Raw genomic sequence first — 22774 nt, 5'->3', positions numbered from 1 at the left:
GGTATTCATCACTGCTGCCTGCATAGTATTATTACTGACAACTGTATCCTATGTGAAGGTTATCCATGAAATCCAACACGCCATGAGATAGCAGATTGACACACGATAATGCATACCTCAGACTCGGAGAATGCAACTATAGTCATGAACAGTCCGTACCTTGGGGTGTGTTCACTAATTCTTACGCACAACTCCAATTAGTAATGCACACACACACACACACACACACACACACAGTCGGCCTTGTTACCCACAAAGTACTGTTTCCAGGACCCTCCACAGATACTGAGATCAGTGGGTGTAGCTGATGAATGATGATATTAACGAAAGTTTATGCTGCTTTCAGGTAACATAAATGCTTTATTAGGTACAGTTTGTGTAAATTTGCTGTATTTATTTGTGGATCTTGAGACTTGGGTGGCTTGCCAAACAGTCACATAAATTCTCTGTTCACGGGGGGTCAGTGTCCCTTAACCCTCACAAATGAGGGGTGACGAGTGTAATTTTGAGCCACAGATGTGAAACCCATGAATACAGGGGCCGACTGTATGGAACTCTACAAAACTGGACTGGAGTATAAAAAATTTATTAGTCAAAATAAAGTACCTATATTTTGACTAGCTTATTTATATAGCACAGCTCAGTTTTCTAGTTTGTTTCCTGATGTGAGTACAAACTGGAATGGTGTGTACAAGTTAGCAAGCACTCCTTACATTTCCCTTGAGAAGTGACAAGACAGAAGGACTTCTTATCGCTTCTAAACAGTACTCTCCCTTGACTTAAAACTACAGTTAAAACTACGACATGGATTATCTTAATGTACAATCATCTACAGTCTTATATTAGCACATCAAATTACTTTCATTTGTCCAAAGTCAGACCACAAAGACACCTCTGGAATGTTAGTCAACTCTATATTCCCCCAAACCTTGCACAACTCGCTCATGTCCCAAGCAGCTCGTGTCAGTGTGCTTGCCAAGTCCTACACAACATTACAATTAGCAATTACGTCAACAAAATACATACTTATGAAACTGATCTGGGCCATGAAGATAAATTGTCAAAATAAAGACTGATACATTCTTCATACTGTCAGTAGTTTAATTTTTGTGCCTAATTTCAAATTTTCAAATATTTTTTTGTGTACTGCCTGGAATGGTGCAGAGACTGGCAAATGCACCCTAACTGCAAGAAGGAACATCAAGCCCTGCATGATGCTCACTTGTATAAAGAAAGAGGAAAAGAATGCATTCAGCGATTCTGAAAAAAACAATACAATCCTGAAATCATTAGTGATATTCAGTCCTCGCAGTAACTGTCTTTCTTCTTGACTAGCAAAATTGCACACTTCTTGTTTCTTTTAAATAACACCACTTAACCTAAGACTATATACATGAACATAAACACTGAAAGCAACAATTACAGCACTCGTTATGTACTGCAATGGAATATCATACCAAACCCATACAAAGAAAGTCAACAAAACCACCAAAATCCAAACTGATGAAAGACCAAAGTAACGCTTCATCCATGGAGTGCAAAGCTTGATCTTTCCTCCCACCTCACCTCTTGCCACTTGGGTCATAAGTGGCAGCCGGCCGGGAGAACACAGAGCAGTGGCGGAGATTCATTGGTCTCGTGGACGGTCTTGTGATGCGGCCAGCCGTGCGTGGCGGTGCTGGTGCCTCGGTGCTGTGCCATAACGCTAACACCGGCCTAGTGTTGCGACATGTATGCAAATTTGTGTGTGCCATTCCATTTAGTAATCATGCCAAGGAAATAATTACTTTGGAAATTTGTGCAGAGGTATAAAAATTGAATATGGTCAAAATAGATTAATATTGCAGCTATTTTGACAGCATTGAATTTTTATATATCAGCTCAATTTTCCATATTATACTTCCCTTGGTATAAGTACTAATTGGAACTGCTGTGTTCAAATTTATAAACATACCCCAGCCAAGACTTGCTCTAGCATGTTGGCTACCTCTGTGATGGTGAAAATACACTTCAAAAGAACAGTGTCAGCAGACTATTTAAGGCATGTTTGTCCCTCTGTATGCACCCTTCCAATCAACACTCACAACAAGAATAAAACTATTCTTGAAAATTATGGTGAGGTAATATACAAATTTAAAATAAAGATCAATAACATTCTGATGCTCATTTTCATATATAGTAAATATTTTTGCAAGTAGTTTTTTCGTCATATGCTTACTGCAAGCGACATCCACTTTACAAATGGCCACTAAATGAAAATTGATTTTTGCAAATCTTGCATTTTTTCTCTGGGTAATTTTTGTCCGAGCACGCTATCAGCTCACTAATTTCCAACAACCTCCCTCCTCCTCCCTCTCCTTCAGCGACTAATCTGAGTATCCAGTCAGCCAATTTTGGTAAGCAGAACTGGCATTCTCCTCCACCACAGTGCCAATAATGGAGAAAATGTGTGCCATTCACACCCGCCCTACCATCCAGAACAGTACGAGTTACTGTCATGCGGTAAATATTAAGATTATGTAGCTCATCCGTTTCAACTGAAAGGTTAATCAAGAAAGCAAGAAAGGTTAATCAATCTGTATTTTTACTAAATATTTTCTACTTTTTTTGTGACATATTTGCATATCTTTGAAATTGCCCTTCAACTCAACTCCTTAGAAAACTGTTGCACTGGAGAAAGCATGTTCACAGTCAGGTGACTTGCCTCTCCCAAACATCAAAGGTGCTGCTCCTTGTCTTCTGCTGAACCTACCTAGTAGGAAGTTTGTAAGGGCTGAGCAGCAGCTGCCTTGTGACTGGCTGGCATATTTTGAGTAGGCCACTGTGATGCCCTGGCAAGTTCAATGCCATCAAGACAATGTCAAGAAGGCATTCATCACTCAGCTGTCTTTCTCCAGCTATAGTTTTTGTGCAACATTGCTGCAACCTTCATTCTGAATTAGGCAGTAACACAGGTTGCCCATAAGTTGTAAACTACAAATGTTAGCTTATGATGTAACTTATACGTTTTGTAAATCCCAGTCCAGGCCTAGACAACATGGAGTACAGATGAGTCTGTCCGTGCTGATCAACTCGCTTCAAATGTGTTCAAGCGTGAACATAAGCAACACATTGTTGACAGTGGTTACTCCAGCAAGATTAACTTTGAGTATTGATTTAGCTTGAGCAAAAAATGTTTTAATGCAGGTGGATGGGGTAAAAATCTAAGTCCTGGAACCCATCTCCATTTAAATTGTCATAATTAATGCATTTGCATGACAAAACTTTGCTTAGCAAATGTTTTTTCAGGAATGTGACCCATTCATAAAGTGGGGGTCACCTGTAATTGGAATGGTGCATATAAATGAGTGAACATACCCTAATTAGTATCTAGCAGCTCTCTGTGATGACAAAGCTAAGACCTCCACATAATGACTTCCTGATCCTAGGTTCCAATCTCTCTTGTATAATTTGTTTGCCCGACCCATGGGAGTTGAAAAAAAAACTACCTGACAGACACTAGCATAAATAAGGGTGACTACAGTGGACATTAACAGTACTGAAAGGGATGCATTAATAGGACGTCGCAAGCTGCCACCCCCCATGACAACAGCCACAACAACAGTGACCAGCCATGACCTTGTTGCTCTGTAAGAAAAAAGCCATGAATTAAATGTCTTTCTATTTTCAGTAGTACAGACATACCCAGGGCTCAATAAGTGGTATAAAGTAAAAAAATATGCTGCTCCTTTAAAGAAAACAATACGTCCCATAGTTGAATGATAAACTTCAATTCCCATTATTTTGGATCACATGATGTAAAGCACCATAAATGTTGTATGAACTGAATAACCAAAGAGCAAGGATCAGTGTACTTGCTTATGCCCAAATATAGGGAATAAGAAAGCCAAAGAGATGCAATATTCCACTAGTAACTATGCTGAAGATACACATTTCATGAAGGACGAAAGTGTCTTGTATATTTCAGAGCCCCAATTTGAATTCTGGTTATTTGTGGCATATTTTTGACCTTGTGACCTTGTGCTCTATACATATTTCTTGAAGAATATGCTACTTTAGGCATGTCTCAGTTCCATTCTAAATTTTTGGAAGCATTTTGTGACTTTTTTTCAATTCCTTGTGCTCTATAGAGATTTCCTGAGAGTATGGTCCCCTAGATAAACGTTCTTTAAATATCTATACAGAATTGTGGTCATGAGTGGCTTGTGGCTCTTTTGATTCCTTGTTCTCTGTCTGACGTTGCTACTTCTGTGGACAAGTGTTTCTTTCCCGCCTGCCGTGTGTGTGTTACGCAGCTTGGAGCAAGTTCATTTATGCTTGCCTTTATCTCTGGCTTTAAATAATCTTACTTGTACATATAATATTACCTCACAGGATGCAGTACTTGCCCCTGGACCCTTTTTCATAAGTATTTTGGGAGCTATTAAAGGTAACAATTAGTCCATGTTACCTGTGCCCCAGAACACTGCTGATCTGAGGACAAATACGGCTTCTTAGTGGCTGAGGAAAAGACACACACCACCACAGCAGCCTCACATTGTTAGTGTTTGCCAAAGTTTATCGTTGAAACTTGTTCCCGAAGCAGTTTACAAGGCATTCATTACACAAATTAATTTACCTGGATGAGTGAGAGCACTATATTTTTTTTTGTGAGTTTACACTGTACAGATGGCACTTATTTCCTCTCCCTCCCTCCTAAACCTTCAAGTGCTCTCATTTCTTCCCTCACAGCCAGCATAGCCTTCCTCCCTTCTGCCTTGCCCTCCACTCACTCCCCAGGCTTGTGTGATGAAGTCAAATGTCTGTCTGTAACTTGCCTTTCCAGTAATACTCAAAGCAAGAAATATAAATGGCAAAAATTCTCATACTTGTTAATCTAATGGCTGCTGATGTGATTTCACCAGTTAAATTATTGAGGTAATGCTCCAATGACTGAACTGCATATATATTTATAAATTATAAGGTTTTGTAAAGTCAAATGACACCAAATGTAATGTTACACTGACATGACAAAAATAGCCTGTACAACAATCTGGAACTGTCCATTAATGATATTTACATAAATGATATTTATTTTAAGCTCACGTCTGTGTTGTGAGGTATACCGTGAGGTGTATAAGCCTTGGTTGACCAGAACTGTTTCCCGCAAGACAGAAAGAGGAAGCATTGCAAAGCTCTCTGAACCAAGAAGAGAGAAACTCAGCACTAGGAAGAGGTGAAGTTAATTGCAAGTTTGCACAAATAATGAACCTGTGATTATTCTTGAATATTCCTGGAGAGTGAAAAAGTAAAGTAACAATAGTACAACAAGATGCCACTGATCTAAGTCTTATGAGTGGAGCCGCCAAACATTCCTGTCACGGCCTCAGCACCTCACCACCTAATGCAACTATGCTGCAGGCGACTCCCATGAGCAGGCTGTGCCCTCTTCCTGCTTGGTTTATTGTCTTACGTTGCTCGATTCATGAACAACCAATCAGTGCCATCTCCCCACAATATGATTTTAGAAAAATTGGGTAATTCTAGATCAGTCCTGACTCTACTCCCTCTAGATAAACTTAGACAAACCTCTGCCCTACTAATAGAATTAAATTAGTATCTTAGTGGGGCTAGATACTTTTTGGTGGGATCTGATTACTGTCCTTTAGGTTAGGTTAAACAGTAAGAATTTAATACTTTAATGCAGTCTGACTATCTAGAATTACCAAAACTTTAAACTTCAGGCTGTGGGACGGTTGATTTGGTGATGTCTGCACTGAAATTAGTCAATGAACATATCCAAACAATCAGGATGAAAAGCTCACTAGTGTGGTGACCTTTGGAGCTTTAGGGGTACAGTCTGGCCTGTACGGAAGTGTTTATAACTTCCCGAGGTCTGTCTGCTCCTCTCAGCTCTGAAGTGCAAGCAAGTAAACACTCCACCGCCACCTGTCACCTTGCCTCTACACCCTCTCTGTCCTGTGTCTGTGCTGTAACATTTCTGTATCTGTTACCAACACAAAATGATCAGGTATGTTCAAATTAGTCAGTATTTAGAGGAAAATACTAATGAATTATTTTATATATGTACTTGCTATTTTTTTCAGAATTAATTTTACAACTTTATACTCGGATGTTTTAGTTACTTTCTATATGCTATATTAAAGCTATTTTTGAATTGTGAAGGTACTAGTTATTAGTTTTAATAGATAATGTTTACAGAAGAAAGCTAACAATTCTGTAACTTTTAAGGTTTCCCTGCCTGTATACCTTTCTTGGTGTTATAAATAACTGTGCAACATATATTTTTCTGTGAATCAAAACAAAGACAATGGTGGTGGCTATAAATTGTAAAAGAGGTGGACAATCATATTGGTTTTCGTTTGTAAGTGTGAGATTTGATTGTGAGACTTTTGTTAACCATGTGGTAAATAAACTATGATTTATTTCTTGGCTGAAATCCCTAAGAGTGTGGAGTGAAAGGTTTTGGGCTGTGAAGGTTCAAAGTTGGATAAATACTGCTTCTAAAAGGAGATTGGCAAGAACTTGTTTACAAATAGGGAAGTAAAGGAATTGAATAATTCAAATTTTAACCCCTTCCCGGCGAAGGATCTATATATAGACGTTTCAAAATTGGGACTTTTTGTCGGCGCGTCTATATATAGACGTTTGCTCTCATTTGCTCACATTAGATTGTAGCATGGTCTATATATAGATGATTCCTTACTACTAACAAAATTAACAAAATAAATCGTTATTAGGCATCTCAAACCCCCTGACACTTACCGACATTGCCTCTCAAGGACAGTCACCGCTTGTGGTTTGTCGGCGGCGGATATGCAACGCACATCAGCTAACACTGGGAATTTTTGCATTTTTTTTCTAGTTTCTTTTATTATTATAGTCTATCATGTCAAGGAGAAAGAGACCTCTTAAGCCGGAAGAAATGACTTCTTTGGTAGCTGAGGATATAGTTGCTGATTTTTTGGATGATTTTGATGATCCTGACTCATGTACTGTCAGTGATTACACTCTAAACCTTCATATAAATATATCAATATACATATAACCAATCTAACTTAAATAACATCTATATATAGATTCAAATGTTTGTTCAGTTTTGCGGCAGAGTCTATATATAGATGTCAATCTGGAATGCCCACTTGCGGGGAATCTATATATACACGTATGGATGAAAATCGACAGCGTCTATACATAAGAAATTACACCAGCTGAGATTAATAGAGGCTGCGTGTGTGGTGGTGGTGGTGGAGGCAGCTAAAATTCCTACGAGCATGGGGGAATCAAAAGTTCATTGAGCAGTGGAGTGAGGAAAACATCAGTGAGGTTTGTATTGAGGAACTTCCTGCCAGGCTTACCAGAGGGTGTGGGCCTGGAGGTGGTGGTGGTGCAGCTATTCCTTGTCCTCCTCCCTGTAGCCATCGCTGACCCGCCCTTTGCCCATCATCTCCAGCATGGCACTCGCCTCGGGATTCTTGTCCAGTGCACTCCTCTTCCCTTCCTGCTGCCAACAGTGGAGTGATTAGCAACAAGGACAAAAATATGTGTAAAAAATGAGATATTAGATGAAAATCCATTAATAAGGAAATTAAATAGATGAGATAAAAATAAATTAAATACATACACAAATAAAAAGTTCCAACTACAACAAACCCATCAGACAACATATAATAAGCTCAACAATCCATAAGGTCTATCAAAAATTACCTGCATGTAGACAACAACAGAAGATAAACATGGCAAGTTTTGGGAATATCAGCATGTGTTAAACAAAGAGGAATTGGTCCAACATAGTGATAGTAATTTGATGTTAAGGATCTGTAGAGCAGCAACAGCTAATGTGTGAACAAAACTATTCATTTTCAAAGGGTCCATATATGCTTGTAAGTGTTTGCCTTGTACTAACAGCACCATGTGGAAGTAGGGAACTTTTTTGATGGCCACATGCCTCTACTGGTACCAAGCACTTTAACACAGGGAAAATGAGACTATGTAACACAAGAACATCCACTTAGCCGAGATGTGGCGGTCTCAAAATCAGTGTTGGATGGTAGATACTGAGTGAAGGGGAACATACTGTGAGCTCTTGAGCTGCCTCCTTTGTTGTAAAAAAAAAAAAAAATAAAAAAAAAAAAAATACTGACACAAGAAGCACCCACCTCGTCATCAGAGTCCTCGTCCTCCGGCCCTAGTGCCCACACCTCCACGGCCTTCACCTCAATCTCCTGGTTGGGGCTGAACTGGGGGCTGCGGAAGGTGGTGCAGGTTGGGGCAACAGAACCCTTGCCAAAATCGTAGTCAAGCCAGAGTCCAAACAGCTCCTCCCTGCCCCCCATGCCCTGTTGTGAAGGAAATAAAGACAGGAGGATAAACATTTGGGACTATATTGATCAGATGAAAAAGACATAAAATTATTGGACACTTACTCACCACATAAACACAAAAGACAATAAAGGTAGTTATTCATTTTTTTTTTAAAGCATGTAGCTATCAACTGAGTCAGCCTCTGCCCAGTGTGGAGGACTATTTAGGGAGCAGCAGCTCAGTTAATGCCAAATACCTTAGTCACTTTATTGAGCAGGCCAGACGGAGATATGTTATTGAGTAAGTGCTGACAGGTTATCATCCTTGGCAGCAATTGATTACTATTTAAGCAGCAACAGTCTACTATCCAGACCATTAGGTTAAGGAGGGATTTTGTTAATATATAAACTGTTTTTAACTAATTACACAAAAATAGATTACTATTCACTTGATTGCATTAATGGCGAAGCTGCAGCCCAGCTCACTGCATACCCTCGGCTTTTTTCAAATGTAGGAAAGAAAAAGAAGTGGCAGAGTTTGAAAAGTTTACCAGAAATAAGGTGGAAGAAACAGGTAAGTAAGACTGTTGCAAAAATGATCCTCTGAAAAGACATCAGACTGGACTGGTGACCTGCTGATGATAGTTGCAATGTCGAGGTAAAGATTCTTAATACATAATGTTAAGTGAGAAAGTAGTGCCGTGAAATTTAAATGAAATCCCATGTATAAAATGCACCAACTTAAGTAGTTAAGATCAGAGATGCAGGCAGACAGACAATAAAATAATTAAGGCTTAGAGAAATAACAGAACAACTGGAACTGATGAAGAGAGAAAAGAAGACACCATTATTCTCTGTCAGGCATAAATATTAATGCAGTAAGCTATGAAATCAAACAACCCTGAGATGGACAAAACTAGGAGTTTCTTCATCACTCCCAAACTCTGTCTTATTGATTGCCATTGCTTAGAAATAAACCCGTCTCCTCACCAGGCCGTTGGGCATGGTGTTCTTCTCCAGGTAGTTGAGGTACATGAAGTTGTTGTTGAAGCCGGTGGAGTGGAAGATGCCGACCTGGGGCTCCAGCGCAAACAGGAAACTGTCGGGTGTGCCTGGCAGGGGTACAACACGGTTACACAACTGATACTGCCAATATTGCTGCAACACTGACTCAAACCTGTTCTACTGAGACAACACAAAATTATGAGAGCCTACTGTCACTATAAGCATCAAGAAAAAATAATACATATATATATATATATATATATATATATATATATATATATATATATATATATATATATATATATATATATAAATGTTGTGCTACATTCATTATATCTTTTTTGTCTCTTAATCATCACCATGGTATTATTTCCCTACCAGTGAGAAATCAAAGTGGCATCCTCACAATGAAAATGCTGCACAAGAAGGAATAGGAAAACATAAAGTAACAATACCTCCAACACACATTCCCTTGCAGACATATATAGATATCTTTATCATTTTACACTGAAATTATGTTAATATGAGTTTCCTAAGGGTTAGAATTCATACAAGTGCACGTGTGAGCACGCAAGCACGCACACACACATACGTAATCAATCTATGGGGGGGGTTTCCATGCAAGCCTCCGTGCAGGCCCCCTTCCCATCCCAAGCATACACACACACATGGTATATAAAGAAATGATGGATTCTGAAAAGTGGACAGAAAAGATTTTCAAACAAATAACATTTGAAAACGAGTTTAAGTATAAGATGTCAAATAAAAGGCGAGAAGTTCAGTTCAGATGCCCATGTAGAATTGTTGACAAATGGAGCAGTCAAAGTCCAGTTGGTTTAAACAAGCAGTATCCATAAGTTTAAGGATAAATTGAATGAATATGAATGTGGAGGCAAGACGACACAAGTGCACAGGCAGGAGCATGCAAGAATGGAACACACACATTTTTTTGGAGAATTTCGGGGGATTGAATCAAAAAATGGTTCATAAGGGAGAAGAGAAAGGGGAGCGAAAACTAGATAAGAAAGATACAGAGAGGGGAATAAGAATAATGTACACAAATGTAGATGGGTTGATCTCTAGTAAATTAGAGCTGCAAGATTATCTAAAAGAGAAGGATCCCATGATAGTTTGCCTAACTGAAACTAAACTAAAAGAAAACATCCAAATTGAGTTAGATGAAAGATACAATGTGTGGAGGAAGGATAGAATGGGCAAAGGTGGAGGAGGAGTGGTGATAATGATAAAGAAAGAGTTATTAGTAAAATCAATAGAATATGGAGAAGGAAAAGCAGAAATAGTGAGTGTAAGCTTAGAAAACAAGAATAGAGAAAGGATGACGATTGCAGTAACATATGTACCACCAAAAACTACATCATGGAGTAAAGAAGATTATGAAAACATGATTGATGACACCATACAGAGTTTGAGGAGATTACTAAAGGCAAACAAAGGAGTAATACTATAGTCGGTAGCCCTCCCCATTCTGGCTAAGCGTTGACATTAAATATAATCACATAAAAAAATATACTCTATAATAACTGAATACAGGTAGGAATCATTGTATTGAGGAATAAGATATGTATCTGTGGCTTGGAGCGACGGGTAGGCTACGTATGTATGCTCAGCGCAACAGCCACAGATACGAAACTTATTCCTCAATACAATGATTCCTACTTGTATGAAGCTACTGTAGAATATATTTTTTATGTGATTATATTAGGTATGCCTATGTGAATGAGCTATGTAGGAAATAATGACGGAAAGTGTGCATTACTTTATAGATAGCCTGCTATCATCGCCTTCAGTGCTCGTTTTGCAGGGCCCGTTCTACCTTGAAAACTTGCAGTATTATGATTGTACTTTGTTTCTTAAGTGATGTCATTGATTGTTTAAGTAGAGTGTTGTTATTCACTTAAGTTTCGAATATTTTTTAATCATGAAAGAAGCTAGATTATCTCAATCATGTATATTTGGTACATGTCTTTGATACAATCTATGATGTCATCAACAGCCAATCAGGTGAAAGGGGGGCAGAGCTTAGCCAGAATGGGGGAGGGGCCTCTCGGTGCAAATTGGCCAAGCTAATTTGGACCGACTATAGTCGGCGGTTTCAATTGCAAAGAGGTTGACTGGGAGAGGTTTGAGAGCAATGGTAGTGATGTGGCATGGGGGAATTGATTCTTAAATTTAATGATGGAAAATTTGATGTTACAAATGGTGAAGGAAAGCATTAGATATAGAAGAGACGACGAACCAGCAAGACTGGATTTGGTGTTGACAAGAGAAATTCACGTGAAGGATGAATTGAGGTATGATTGCCCCCTGGGAAAAAGTGATCACATGCTCATAGAGATGGAAATGGAGGAGGGAGGAAGGGAACAAAACGAGACTAATAGAAGCGATAGATTAAACCATACGAAAGATGGGGTGGAAAACCTCGACGTTTTTTGGTGAAATGGATTGGAAAGAGTTAATGAGTACAAGCGAAGTTCAAGGAAAGTATGATATTTTCATGAAGGTGTACAACACAGGTTTTATGAAGTTCGTACCAAAATACAGACCGAGGGAGAGGGCTAAAAAGGACTGGTTTAAGGCAAAAGAAAAGAGAGACAAAGCGTGGTCAAGATTGAAAAGAAACAAAAATCAAAGAAACAAAGAAAACTTTAAGGCAGCGAGAAATGAGTACGTGAAAGTGAGAAAGGAAGAAGAGAAATGATACGAAAAGGATATTGTGGAAAAGTGTAGAGAACAACCTAAACTATTTTATAGATTTATAAATGGAAAAATTAAATCAAGAGAAACAATAGAAAGACTGACTGAAGAGAATGTAGAGATCGAGGATCCCAAAGGCATGGCGGAATTATTTAACAAAAAATTCCAGCAAGTGTTTACCAAAGAATCATTATTGAACCACAAGAAAACAACTTAGATGTATATATGGAAGAGGTCAAAATAGATAAAGAGGAGATAAAAAAAACTATTGGGGGAATTGGAAGAAGGGAAGGCCGTGGGACCGGATGGAGTTTCAGGTTTTATAGTTAAAGAGTGCAGAAATGAGTTAGTCGACCCGATATATGACATCATTAGGTGCTCAATAAAAACTGGCACAGTGCCTAGGGAGTGGAAGAGGGCAGAAGTGGTACCTATATACAAAAGTGGGAAAAAGGAAGAACCCCTAAATTACAGACTGGTGTCTCTGACCAGTGTAGTATGTAAAATATGTGAGAAATTAATAAAAGAACAATGGATGAGATTTCTAGAAGAACATAATCTAATCACAAACAATCAATATGGGATTAGGAAAGGCCGCTCATGTGTGACAAACTAGCTGAGCTTTTACTCAAGAGTGACGGACAAATTACAGGAAAGAGACGGATGGGTGGATTGCATTTACCTAGACTTAATGAAGGCATTTGACAAAGTTCCACATTCAAGACTGCTGTGGAAACTAGAAAATAAAGGAGGACTGAGAGGGAAAATGAAGTGCTGGATGGAAAGCTACTTAAGAGGAAGAGAGATGAGAACCGTGGTTAAGGACACTAGATCGGAATGGAGAACGGTGGAAAGTGGAGTGCCCCAGGGGTCGGTTTTAGCACCAGTACTTTTCCTAGTCTATATTAATGATATGCCAGAGGGAATAAACAGCTACATGAGCCTGTTTGCAGATGATGCTAAACTGCAAAGACATATAAGAAACAGTGAAGACTGCAAGGAGCTGCAAGAAGACCTAAACAAGATTTGGAAATGGAGTCAGAAATGGGAGATGAAATTCAACGTGAAGAAATGTCATGTTATGGAAATGGGAAAAAGTGTAGAAAGACCAAAATTGACATATAAAATGGGAGATGGTGAAATATTAAAGAAAGTAAATGAAGAGAGAGACCTGGGAGTAATAATGCAAGATTATATGCAACCAGAAAGTCATATAAATCGGATCTTCGGTGATACATACAACATGGTGAGAAATATAGGTATAGCATTCCACTACATGGACAAAGAAATGATGAAAAATTAATTACTACAATGATCAGACCTAAACTAGAATACGCAGAAACAGTGTGGTCTCCACATATGAAAAAACACATAAAAAAACTAGAAAGAATACAGAGGATGGCAACAAAAATGGTTCCAGAACTGGAGGGCCTGACATATGAAGAGAGACTAAAGGAAATGGACTTACCAACACTAGAACAAAGAAGAGAAAGAGGAGACCTAATACAAATATATAGGTTATTGAGTAAAATGGAAGAAGTAGATAACGAGAAATTGCTACTGAGAGAAGAACCTTCCAGCAGGAATACTAGAGGACATAGTAAAAAGTTGAGGAAGGGAAGATGCTCAAGAGACATAAAGAAATATAGTTTCCCACAAAGAAATATAGAGGTTTGGAACAGACTAAGTGAAGAAATAGTATCGGCGAAGAGTGTGCAGAGCTTCAAGGAAAAGTTGGATAATTATAGATACGGAGACGGGACCACACGAGCGTAAGCCCAGGCCCTGTAAAATTACAACTAGGTAAATACAACTAGGTAGGTAAATACACACACACACACACATAGAAATACTATCTCAGTTGGTAATTGGTATACAAGAAAGATTCCTGAGAGCAGCAAGCCTATCCTTTTACCTTGGAACTGTGGCTTCACTGCCCACGACACCGGTGCAAAACCACCAAACTTGTTCCCCGACTGGTCCTGAATGATCAGCAACGTGGGTCCCTTCCCGACAATCTGAAAAATGAGCCAAGATGCTGAAAGAAAACTTAAAAGTTCCTATGGCTTACTTTTCAAAAGAGTACATGAGTAAATGGTTCTGTTCTAAAGCTGATATGAATTATTAAAAAAAAAAAAAAATCATAAAAGAAGTAATTGGCTGTATCCTAATGCTACTAAACAAAGTTCATTAAAATTATTGCTAAAAAGGAGAATGTAAGTAAAAGGTTAAATTCTGAAGTAATGAAATTAAATAGACTTGTGACATATTAAATTGCTAAATTTTGTATCCCTTCCCAAATTAAATAAAATCTTTTTCATGTAAGATCGTTAGGAAATAGAAGTCGAATTTTTGCCCAAGGCAGAAAACTTTCATCATCATCATCATTTCATCAACGCCTGCTCCTAGGAGCTCCCACCAGGGGATGGCCATGGCAGAAGAGCTTCCAACTTTCTCTATCCAGACACTCCCTCCTTGCCTGCTCAAAGTTTCTCAGCTCAACTTTCATGCTTATATAAATAGCTGATGTGGTGGTGATGATGAGAGTAGGGAATAAGAAAAAGCCTCTTAGCCATAGCTCAAGTGTCCCTGACTTCTATGATCGCAAAAAATTTAAAAACAAATGAGATCAAAATCAATCAACCAAGATGGTCTCCAGTCTGAAAAATCTATCATACAAAGCAAGACCAGATAAACTGAGTTTGCCAAAGGCTGTAGGTGACACAACTGCAGTAAGGAGAACTGCTGGGGAAGATTTGTTTGTATGGGATGGTGAAGCAACAAAAGAACACGGAAAGAAACTGAATACAAAGTGCTTGAAGAGTACCAAGATATAAGGCTCTCCATACAGATGCACTGATGAAAGGCTTTGGACAGCAAAATCATAGTCCTGTTGACCAATCACACAACTAGGTAAACACACACACACACACACACACACACACACACACACACAATGCTCTGTAGCTAAGTGGTTAAAAGCTCTGCACTGGCAGGCTTTGCGACCTGACAGATGGAGGTTTGAGCCCCGGTCAGGCAGGGATTTTTCCGCTGACAAGGAGTGGTTACTGTCCCCCTTGAGCAAGGGGGATGGGATGTGTGGTGTGTGGAGGTCCCAGCAGTACCCAGAGATCAACTATAATGAGCTTGCTCTTGTTGGGAGAGAATTTGCTGGTGACTGTGGGTCCAACTCGTGATCAGGCCGTGGTGAAACCACACACACACACACACACAGCAGACCCTCTTACCGCAACACATTTGTTCAGCACAGCAGGTTCGCTCACCGCCACACTCCCACTCACCTGCTTCATGAATATGCTGAAGCTCCACCCGTGCGTGGCGGTGGAGAAGATGAAGCGCCACTCACTCTGGAGAGCTGTCGGGAGGGAACTGTTGAGAAAGAGCACCTGGGCAGCAGACAGCAAGTTGGGGAAGCTCTGGGGGGAGGAAAATGACATGTCATGAGCCTAAATGATGTGTTTTAAGTCTGAATGTTGTTATAAGTATGAATACTGTGATATGTATTTTTTTATATTACAGCTAAGGAGACAGTTCAAGAGCGTAAAGAAAAATATATAAAAAAAGACCGCCACTTACTGCTCCTGAATAGAGGTCAAAGGAGCATCCAAAAAGAGAGGTCAATTTCGGGAGGAGAGGTGTCCTGATACCCTCCTCTTGAAAGAGTTCAAGTCATAGGCAGGAGGAAATACAGATGAAGGAAGATTGTTCCAGAGTTTACCAGCATGAGGGATGAAGGAGTGAAGATGCTGGCTGACTCTTGCATAAGGGGTTTGGACAGTATAGGGATGAGCATGAGTAGAAAGTTGTGTGTCGGCATGCAGTTAGCGAGTTCAGAAGAGCAGTCAGCATGAAAATATCGATAGAAGATAGAAAGAGAGGCAATATGGCGGCAGAATTTGAGAGGTAGAAGAATATCAGCATGAGGAGGAGAGCTGATGAGACGAAGAGCCTTTGACTCCACCCTGTCAAGGAGAGCTGTGTGAGTGGAACCCCCCCACACATGAGATGCATACTCCATACGAATGCTGTCTCATAAGTCTGAATCTAACCGACTGGAATGAAATAATAGTACAGCTTTCCTTTAATATTTGCAGGGACAGGTTTCCAGGATCCTTGTGAACATCTAAATTTGCAAATATATTAACACTGATACAAAAGTTCAGTGAAAAAAATCCTACAAATAACACATATGAACACAGTCCAGTTTTAGGTAACAATTAATAGTGATTCTTGCTCTTCATTAATAAATCTTGGAATAAAATTCCACAAAAACATAGTTATATAGTAAACCCTCTATTCCAAAAGATATTGAAAAAAGTCAATACCATTTTATCAAAATACAATTGTGTCAACTGTTTTGCTTAAAAACTTTGCTTTGTCGTATTATAACATGACAGATATCAAAAGAAAAAATACATAGCTTTTGGTTTGGTATGTTTATGTGGTTTGGTATATCCAATTCTTTAAAAAGGGATAATTTTGTTAAGGAAAAGGTTTACTGTTATGAGCAACAATAAACAACACTTAAGAGTATTTACCTTGGGGGTGAGGGACGGCTGGGGCAGGAGGTTGGTGGGCCCGGCGGTGGACACTGAGAAGCAGCCGCCCACCACCTCCGCCTCCAGGGAGGTGAACAGGGAGTGGCCGAGGTACCATCTTTCAAACGCCTCATAAGAGAACTGGGCCTTTGGAGGAGGTTTCCCCCAAGTCTGGTAAAAGGAGGGAAAAAAGATAAAGAAAAAGAAGAAAGAAACCAAATAAATAAACAAAGAAGGGGAGTCTTAAGATAAAAAAGCAATAATATGAGAGCAAGAGATGGCAGAGAATGTATTTAAGTTAATTTGAAGAGGCAGAGACTCAAAGAAACAAACAATACAGAAGGCAGTGAAATACACCAGGAATAACAGAAAGTGAAGACAGAACTAAGATCACGTCATGACTGAAACAAAATTAATTACATAAAAAAAATAATTATCGACATGTTCATGATAAAGTACAAGGCAGAAAGACCACAGACAAACAGTGAGAAAGTCCTGCCTCACCTCCTTGAAGGTGGCGCCGGCGTGCAGCAGGTCGTGCAGCACAGCGCGGCACACCTGGCCGATGCTCTTGTCCCCTGAGCCGCCACTCGCCCAGCCGCGACACCCCGCCCCGCCCAAGATCACCCGCAGGTACACGCCAAGGACCATCTCCAGGTACTGAGACGAAGCAGTGTATGAAACTTTTACTAAGATAAATTTATCATAAGGCACCTAAACAAATTAAAGGAAGATAGTGGCTTTGGAACATAAGACAATAAGTTAGAAAAAAAGGTAATGAGAGAGATAACTGATTAAATAATTAACTTATTAGGATTTCTGAACATACGACACTTAAGATTCATGCCACTCAAATTATTCTGATCGATAAATTAATTCAGGTAAAACATTAATCTAAGATCCACAGAAATATTATTAATGCTTATTACTTTACAATTTGATATTTTGTCCACAAGATTTAACAATCCTTTTCCATGTTTCCTCAAGCACACACTCACACACACTTTACCTTCACAATGTTGTCACTGTCCACGCCCGCCTGGTCCCCACCCGCCAGTGTGACAGTGAGGTAGAGGTGCTGCTCCACGGTGCCCTTCACCAGTGGCCCCAGGCTGTCCACTAGCATGGGACAGCTCAGGAAGGTGGGGGTGGGCGTTTTACCTCTAATCAACACCTTGACGAACCTTGCGGCAATCTCTGGGCCGTAGTACTTGGAGATGTGTTTCTGTAACGGACCAGTGATGTGACTCAGTATAGTTGTAGTAGTAAAAATTGGTAATTTGAATATATATGATACCTGAAGAACCTGCTACTTGTATAAACATATGTTATTACTACTGAAAAAGGGATAATAGATTCCAATGGAGTAACTTTGTAATAAGTTAAAGTAACATGAACTGCCAGATACCAGAAAGAGAATAAAAATATAAAAATAGGATGAAGCTCTTTGATAAACATAGTGAAGGTAAGGTAAATTTGGGGGCATACGTTATAGCATGGCAAGGCCTCGGTGCTCATCTCTGTATCATTGGCTCTTGGTGAATAAAAACCCACTACTCTGATACACACAGCAAATGGATTACCACAGTTTACCTTTTCCAGGTACCCATTCATCAACCAGCTCAAAAGAGAGAATGAACACTTAGGTGGACTGCATGCCAACTACAAATATGATAACAAGTTTAAGAATAAATATGTTGCAGAGTTTGAAGCTTTGAGGCAGCTGCTGTAGGAGTGATGGCTTCCCCTCACCTCCATTGATGGCACAGTTATGTTGCCGCTGCTCCCAGCCAGCTTCTGTCCGTTGGCCAGCACGCTCTGACGCTCCTCTGGGGTGAAGTACTCCTTCTGCGCCCGCACCACCTTCTTGCTGCTCTCGGCCCCCATGCTGCTGCTGCTGCTGCTGTGCCTTCACCACAACACTGGCAACAGAAGGATACATAAGGAACTCCTTCCGTCCCAAAATATTCATAACAATCTTAAATATTATATATTTCTCTGGAGTTATTTCATTTGGAACCTTTTCAAAAGGGAGTATTTACATCGTTAAAATTATACAAGGGCATTACTTTTGTGAATGGATGTGAGCCTGGTAAGCACACAATTCTGGGAACATTTAATGAAAGAGGGGGACTAACCAAACTCTCTAGCCTACATAAAGTATTTGAAATAGAATAATTGTGAACTCGATGATCCCAGCAAACCAGGTAATGTTACAGAAATATCACCTGATGGACAAGTGCTTTTTTTTTTAATTGGGTCCTTCACTGAGCTCTACCTGCCATCTGGTGGCCTTGGTGGAACTACTAAAAAAACTATGCATGCGGCGTACGTCCAAATAATTTTTCTTACTAGTTTTTTGCTAGTATTTAGAAATCACATATTTTTCTCGTAGCTACGGTATAGAGACACTTGACTTACTAATAGTATTTAAGAAATGGGGAAATGCATGAAATAGGAAATTTAAATATATTTTTTCCCACATAAACATTCGTCACATGCTATATGTTGTTCTTTTAAAGTTCAATATAATGAATGTAATATTATAAGATGCTAAAGATGTGTATTATGATTTAAATTAGAAATATGAAATAAGTATAATACTTGCTCCCGGCAGCGTACAAAATGTTTAGCAGCAGTGTAAACAACCTCCCATGCTCTGATTGGAGGGACAGAGGAATGCATCGTGGTGAGGCAGCGGCATGCCAGCTGGGGGAATGTTGAGTGGCAAAATTTTCAACACTACCTTCCACCACTACTATAAGATTTTGAGAGCATAACACCAGATGGCAGGTCCAGCTCAGTGAAGGACCCAATTAATTAAATGTTCTTTAATACTGCAGGAAGATATTCACTTTCCCCTAGACCTTGTTGGATGCCAAAAACCCTAACCTTTGGCAAACCAGCTTACTGTGTCTTCACACCAACAAAAACATTCACGTTAGCCTAGGTTTCCCTTAAGTCACATATATAGTCACTACACACCAATGGATGATCTAACTACAAATCCAAAATACATTATCTTTGCAGCCCATACCAAACCACTATACAGTATGTGACAAGACTGCAGAAAGTAGATAAATTTCAGATTATATACACAAGGGCGAGGGGATGTATGCATGCAGGGGCCAGAATTACCTGCCTGCAAAATTTGAGGTTAGGTTATACAGCACTCAAAATGTTTTTCCCCATTGACGAAATACAGGACATTAAACCAGGGGTGTGGAGTCGGAGGAGTCGGCTACTTTTGGCCGGAGTCGGAGTCAGTAAAAATACCCCCGACTCCAACTCCTTAACATTATCACTTATCGAGTAATGTAGTTGTGAAGTTTTTTTCTTTTAAATTATCTGGATGTTGTCTATATAGAGTACACGTAATTTGGATGTAAATACATGTAAGAAAAAGGTCCTCAAGTGAGTCTATCGGCACTACAGGCAGCATCTAAAAAAAAAAAAAAATAAATAAATAAATAAATAAAAAAAAATAAATAAATAAAAATAAATAAATAAATAAATAAAAAATAACAAGTTGGAGTCGCAACTTTAAAATTTCCCAGAGTCGGAGTCGGAGTCGGAAAATTTTTAACTCCGACTCCACACCCCTGCATTATACACATGGGAGTGATTTATTAGTGAGTGATTTATTAGTGAGTGAGGGGAAAGAGGTAGGGGGTCAGAAATATGCAGTAATGGGAGAAACTGCCACTTCTTAAACCTTAAGGCCTTCATTTTACATACTTATCCAAGTCTTGGGCCATTGAACTAACCATGAAATTTAAAGAAAAGGAGATTAGTCGAGATATCATGGGTGTCTTTTCATGTTCATGCCTTGTCAAACTATAACTTCAGTCATACAACTACTCATGGAAATATCCACAAGCTATATGAAAGTTAAAAAATGTGGGTGTCTATGACTGTAGAACCACAAGCAGCAAAATGGTCGGGTTGAGCTGGGTCTGCAGGCAAGCTACCCCAGGAATTTATCATTATCTAGACTTTATCACAGTATTTCCCTACATCTAAGGTACTTTTCAACCCCTCCATAACTCAAAAACTATGTGTTTGCGACGCGTTTCGTGTTCTCCACCGCATTCCCACAGGCCCCCCAGCCAGTTCTGAGTGAGAGGGGTGAGTATGGGCAAACACTTGAGTAATACCATAATAAGTTAGAACAAGAGGTAATGAGAGAGCTGACTGACTAAATAATTCACTTTTCAGGATTTCTGAAGATAGTGTCAGGTCACTTAGGATAAGCAGTTTAGAAAATAAGGTGATATCTTACAGGAAGATGTGAGTGTACCACCACACACTGAATACTCTTATGGTTCATCTAAATCTCAGAGACACGCAAGTCCTCATCAATAGACTGACTAGGTCGGCTCGGCTGACGTCAACCGATAGTCAGTCTGTCGGGGCAACACTGGCAAAGGCCCGTGCTATTGGGAGGGAGCAATCTTTGAACAACCTAAATCTTGCGTCATGTGTGTAGTGCTGTGTCTACTCAGGTCCAGGAAAAAAAAAGAAAAAACATCCTAAAGTTAATGGGGGCAAAGCCCCCATAAGAGGTTGTTAGGTCTTGTTTGAATAGATTAAAACAATTGGGGGTTGAGAGAGGGGAAAGCCTCTCTAGAATGTTGTTTGGTTTTGTTTGGTTGAAATAATGTGGAGGGCAAGAGGGGCAAAGCCCCCCATAGGAGGTTATGTAACGTTGTTTCATTAGGTCAGATGGAAATAATAATGGGGCGAGGGGAGGGACATTTGTCCCTGTCAACCAGTTAGGTTACAATTGTTAGGCTTGATTTCAATAAATGTAATTAGATAAGTGGAATTAGACTGCCCAGGCCACCTATATTTTTACTGCATAATGTGGGAGGAGTGGGGCTGACACACCCACCTGTGATAGCAGTGGTCATGTCATAGGCCTACCTCAAATGTCACACCCAAGCCCCCACCACCTATCCACCCTGCTGGCCACACCGGGACAATACACACACGGGGGAAAACTTAACCATGAGGGGGCGGGGGTCAGGGGGTCAGGGGGATCACACGGGCCATAAATACCCACCTGTGAAACAAGGTCATGTCATAGGTCCACCCAAGCCACCATTTTTTACCCCTGCTGGCCACACCGGAAAATTAGAGACACGGGGGGGAATTAGAGCCTTGGGTCGGGGTCCAGGGGGGCGTGAGGGGCCAAATACCCACCTGTGCTGAGGGCGAGGAGGGGGCCACGAGGAGGTCTTGGCGCCGCCCACAGTCAGCTGATTGGGTGGTCAGCTGATCATCACGGCCTTCCTCACTGCTGCAAGGACCGCCTGTCTATTCCATGCTGACTATCCTTACTGCCTGGCGAATGTGGATCAACTACAGTAAGTGGCTCACGGTTTGCTGGTCCCTAGAAAATAGTGTAGTCTGTGGTGTGTGGCCGTATTTAAGCAGTCCCCCTTAATCAATAGGTTGGCTGATTAAGATGTCTCCTAGGCGTCACTTCTTGCTCTTATTTCACCTTACAAGTCCTCAATAAACGGCCCTGAAGATTCCGTGGGTCTCAGAGAATAATGGATGAATCTGTGGCGTGTCAGAAGCCGTGTAAGCAAATAGTCCCCCCTTAATCAATAGGTTGGCTGATTAAGATGTCTCCTAGGCGTCACTTCTTGCTCTTATTTAACTTTCAATGTCCTTAATAAACGGCCTTGAAGCTTTTGTGGGCCTCAAGGAACAATGGAACAATATATGGAGTCTGTCAGTAGTACTCGTGTGGCCAAAGACTCTCAAATTAATCAATAGTTTGTTATGAAGATTCCTATTAGTCACTTCTATCTTTTATCTTACCTTATTTAATGCCTGAAGCTTTTATGGGCCTTGGAGAATAATGGAGTAGAATATGGAGTCTATCAGTACCCGTGTGGCCGAAGACTCTCCCATTAATCAATAGTTGCCATTAAGATTCCTATTAGTCACTTCTTCCTTTTATCTTGCCTTATTTAACGTCTGAAGCTTTTATGGGTCTTGAAGAATGATGGGAGCACGTAGTAGATGGAGTGTCAGTACCCGTGTGGCCAGACTCTCCCATTAATCAATAGTTTGTCATTAATATTCCTATTAGCTTCTCCTTCCTGTTATCTCGTCTTATATATGGCCCAAACGGGTGATATAATACTGGTGTGGCCTAGAGTAGTGTGGCCAGCAGTC

The 22774-nt window shown here is 40.0% G+C and overlaps 1 protein-coding gene across 3 annotated transcripts; it reads right to left on the bottom strand.

The window, feature by feature from the left end:
• Positions 1-330: 330 nt before the first annotated feature.
• On the bottom strand, positions 331-22562 carry LOC126985394 (MTOR-associated protein MEAK7-like). 3 transcript variants are annotated; one of them, XM_050840198.1, is made up of 12 exons: positions 22415-22562; positions 21788-21977; positions 18335-18504; positions 17592-17807; positions 17087-17242; positions 16583-16753; positions 15326-15460; positions 13939-14041; positions 9294-9415; positions 8160-8339; positions 7359-7501; positions 331-3627 (listed from the first exon to the last, which is right to left on the bottom strand). In XM_050840198.1, exons 3-11 carry the CDS (start codon positions 18467-18469, stop codon positions 7394-7396), a joined length of 1326 nt encoding a protein of 441 aa, XP_050696155.1. In that variant the 5' UTR covers positions 18470-18504; positions 21788-21977; positions 22415-22562; the 3' UTR covers positions 331-3627; positions 7359-7393. The 3 variants fall into 3 exon arrangements, with proteins under 3 accessions (XP_050696155.1, XP_050696156.1, XP_050696157.1); XM_050840199.1 differs by having other exon boundaries at positions 21788-21928; XM_050840200.1 differs by lacking the exons at positions 21788-21977; positions 22415-22562 and adding an exon at positions 21648-21756.
• Positions 22563-22774: the final 212 nt, after the last annotated feature.

This window comes from Eriocheir sinensis, chromosome 59 (assembly GCF_024679095.1).
Source record: "Eriocheir sinensis breed Jianghai 21 chromosome 59, ASM2467909v1, whole genome shotgun sequence".
Classification (NCBI taxonomy): domain Eukaryota; kingdom Metazoa; phylum Arthropoda; class Malacostraca; order Decapoda; family Varunidae; genus Eriocheir; species Eriocheir sinensis.
This window is presented reverse-complemented; position numbering and strand designations above follow the sequence as displayed.

Bases quoted from the DNA above. Each gene is read 5' to 3' on its own strand.
- LOC126985394 (XM_050840198.1), bottom strand. From the start codon at position 18,469: ATGGGGGCCGAGAGCAGCAAGAAGGTGGTGCGGGCGCAGAAGGAGTAC. The intron at 17,808-18,334 runs GTGAGGGGAAGC...GGTCCGTTACAG, and splicing joins TAACTGTGCCATCAATGGAG to AAACACATCTCCAAGTACTA. The intron at 14,042-15,325 runs GTGAGTGGGAGT...CTCATTTTTCAG, and splicing joins TCAGCATATTCATGAAGCAG to ATTGTCGGGAAGGGACCCAC.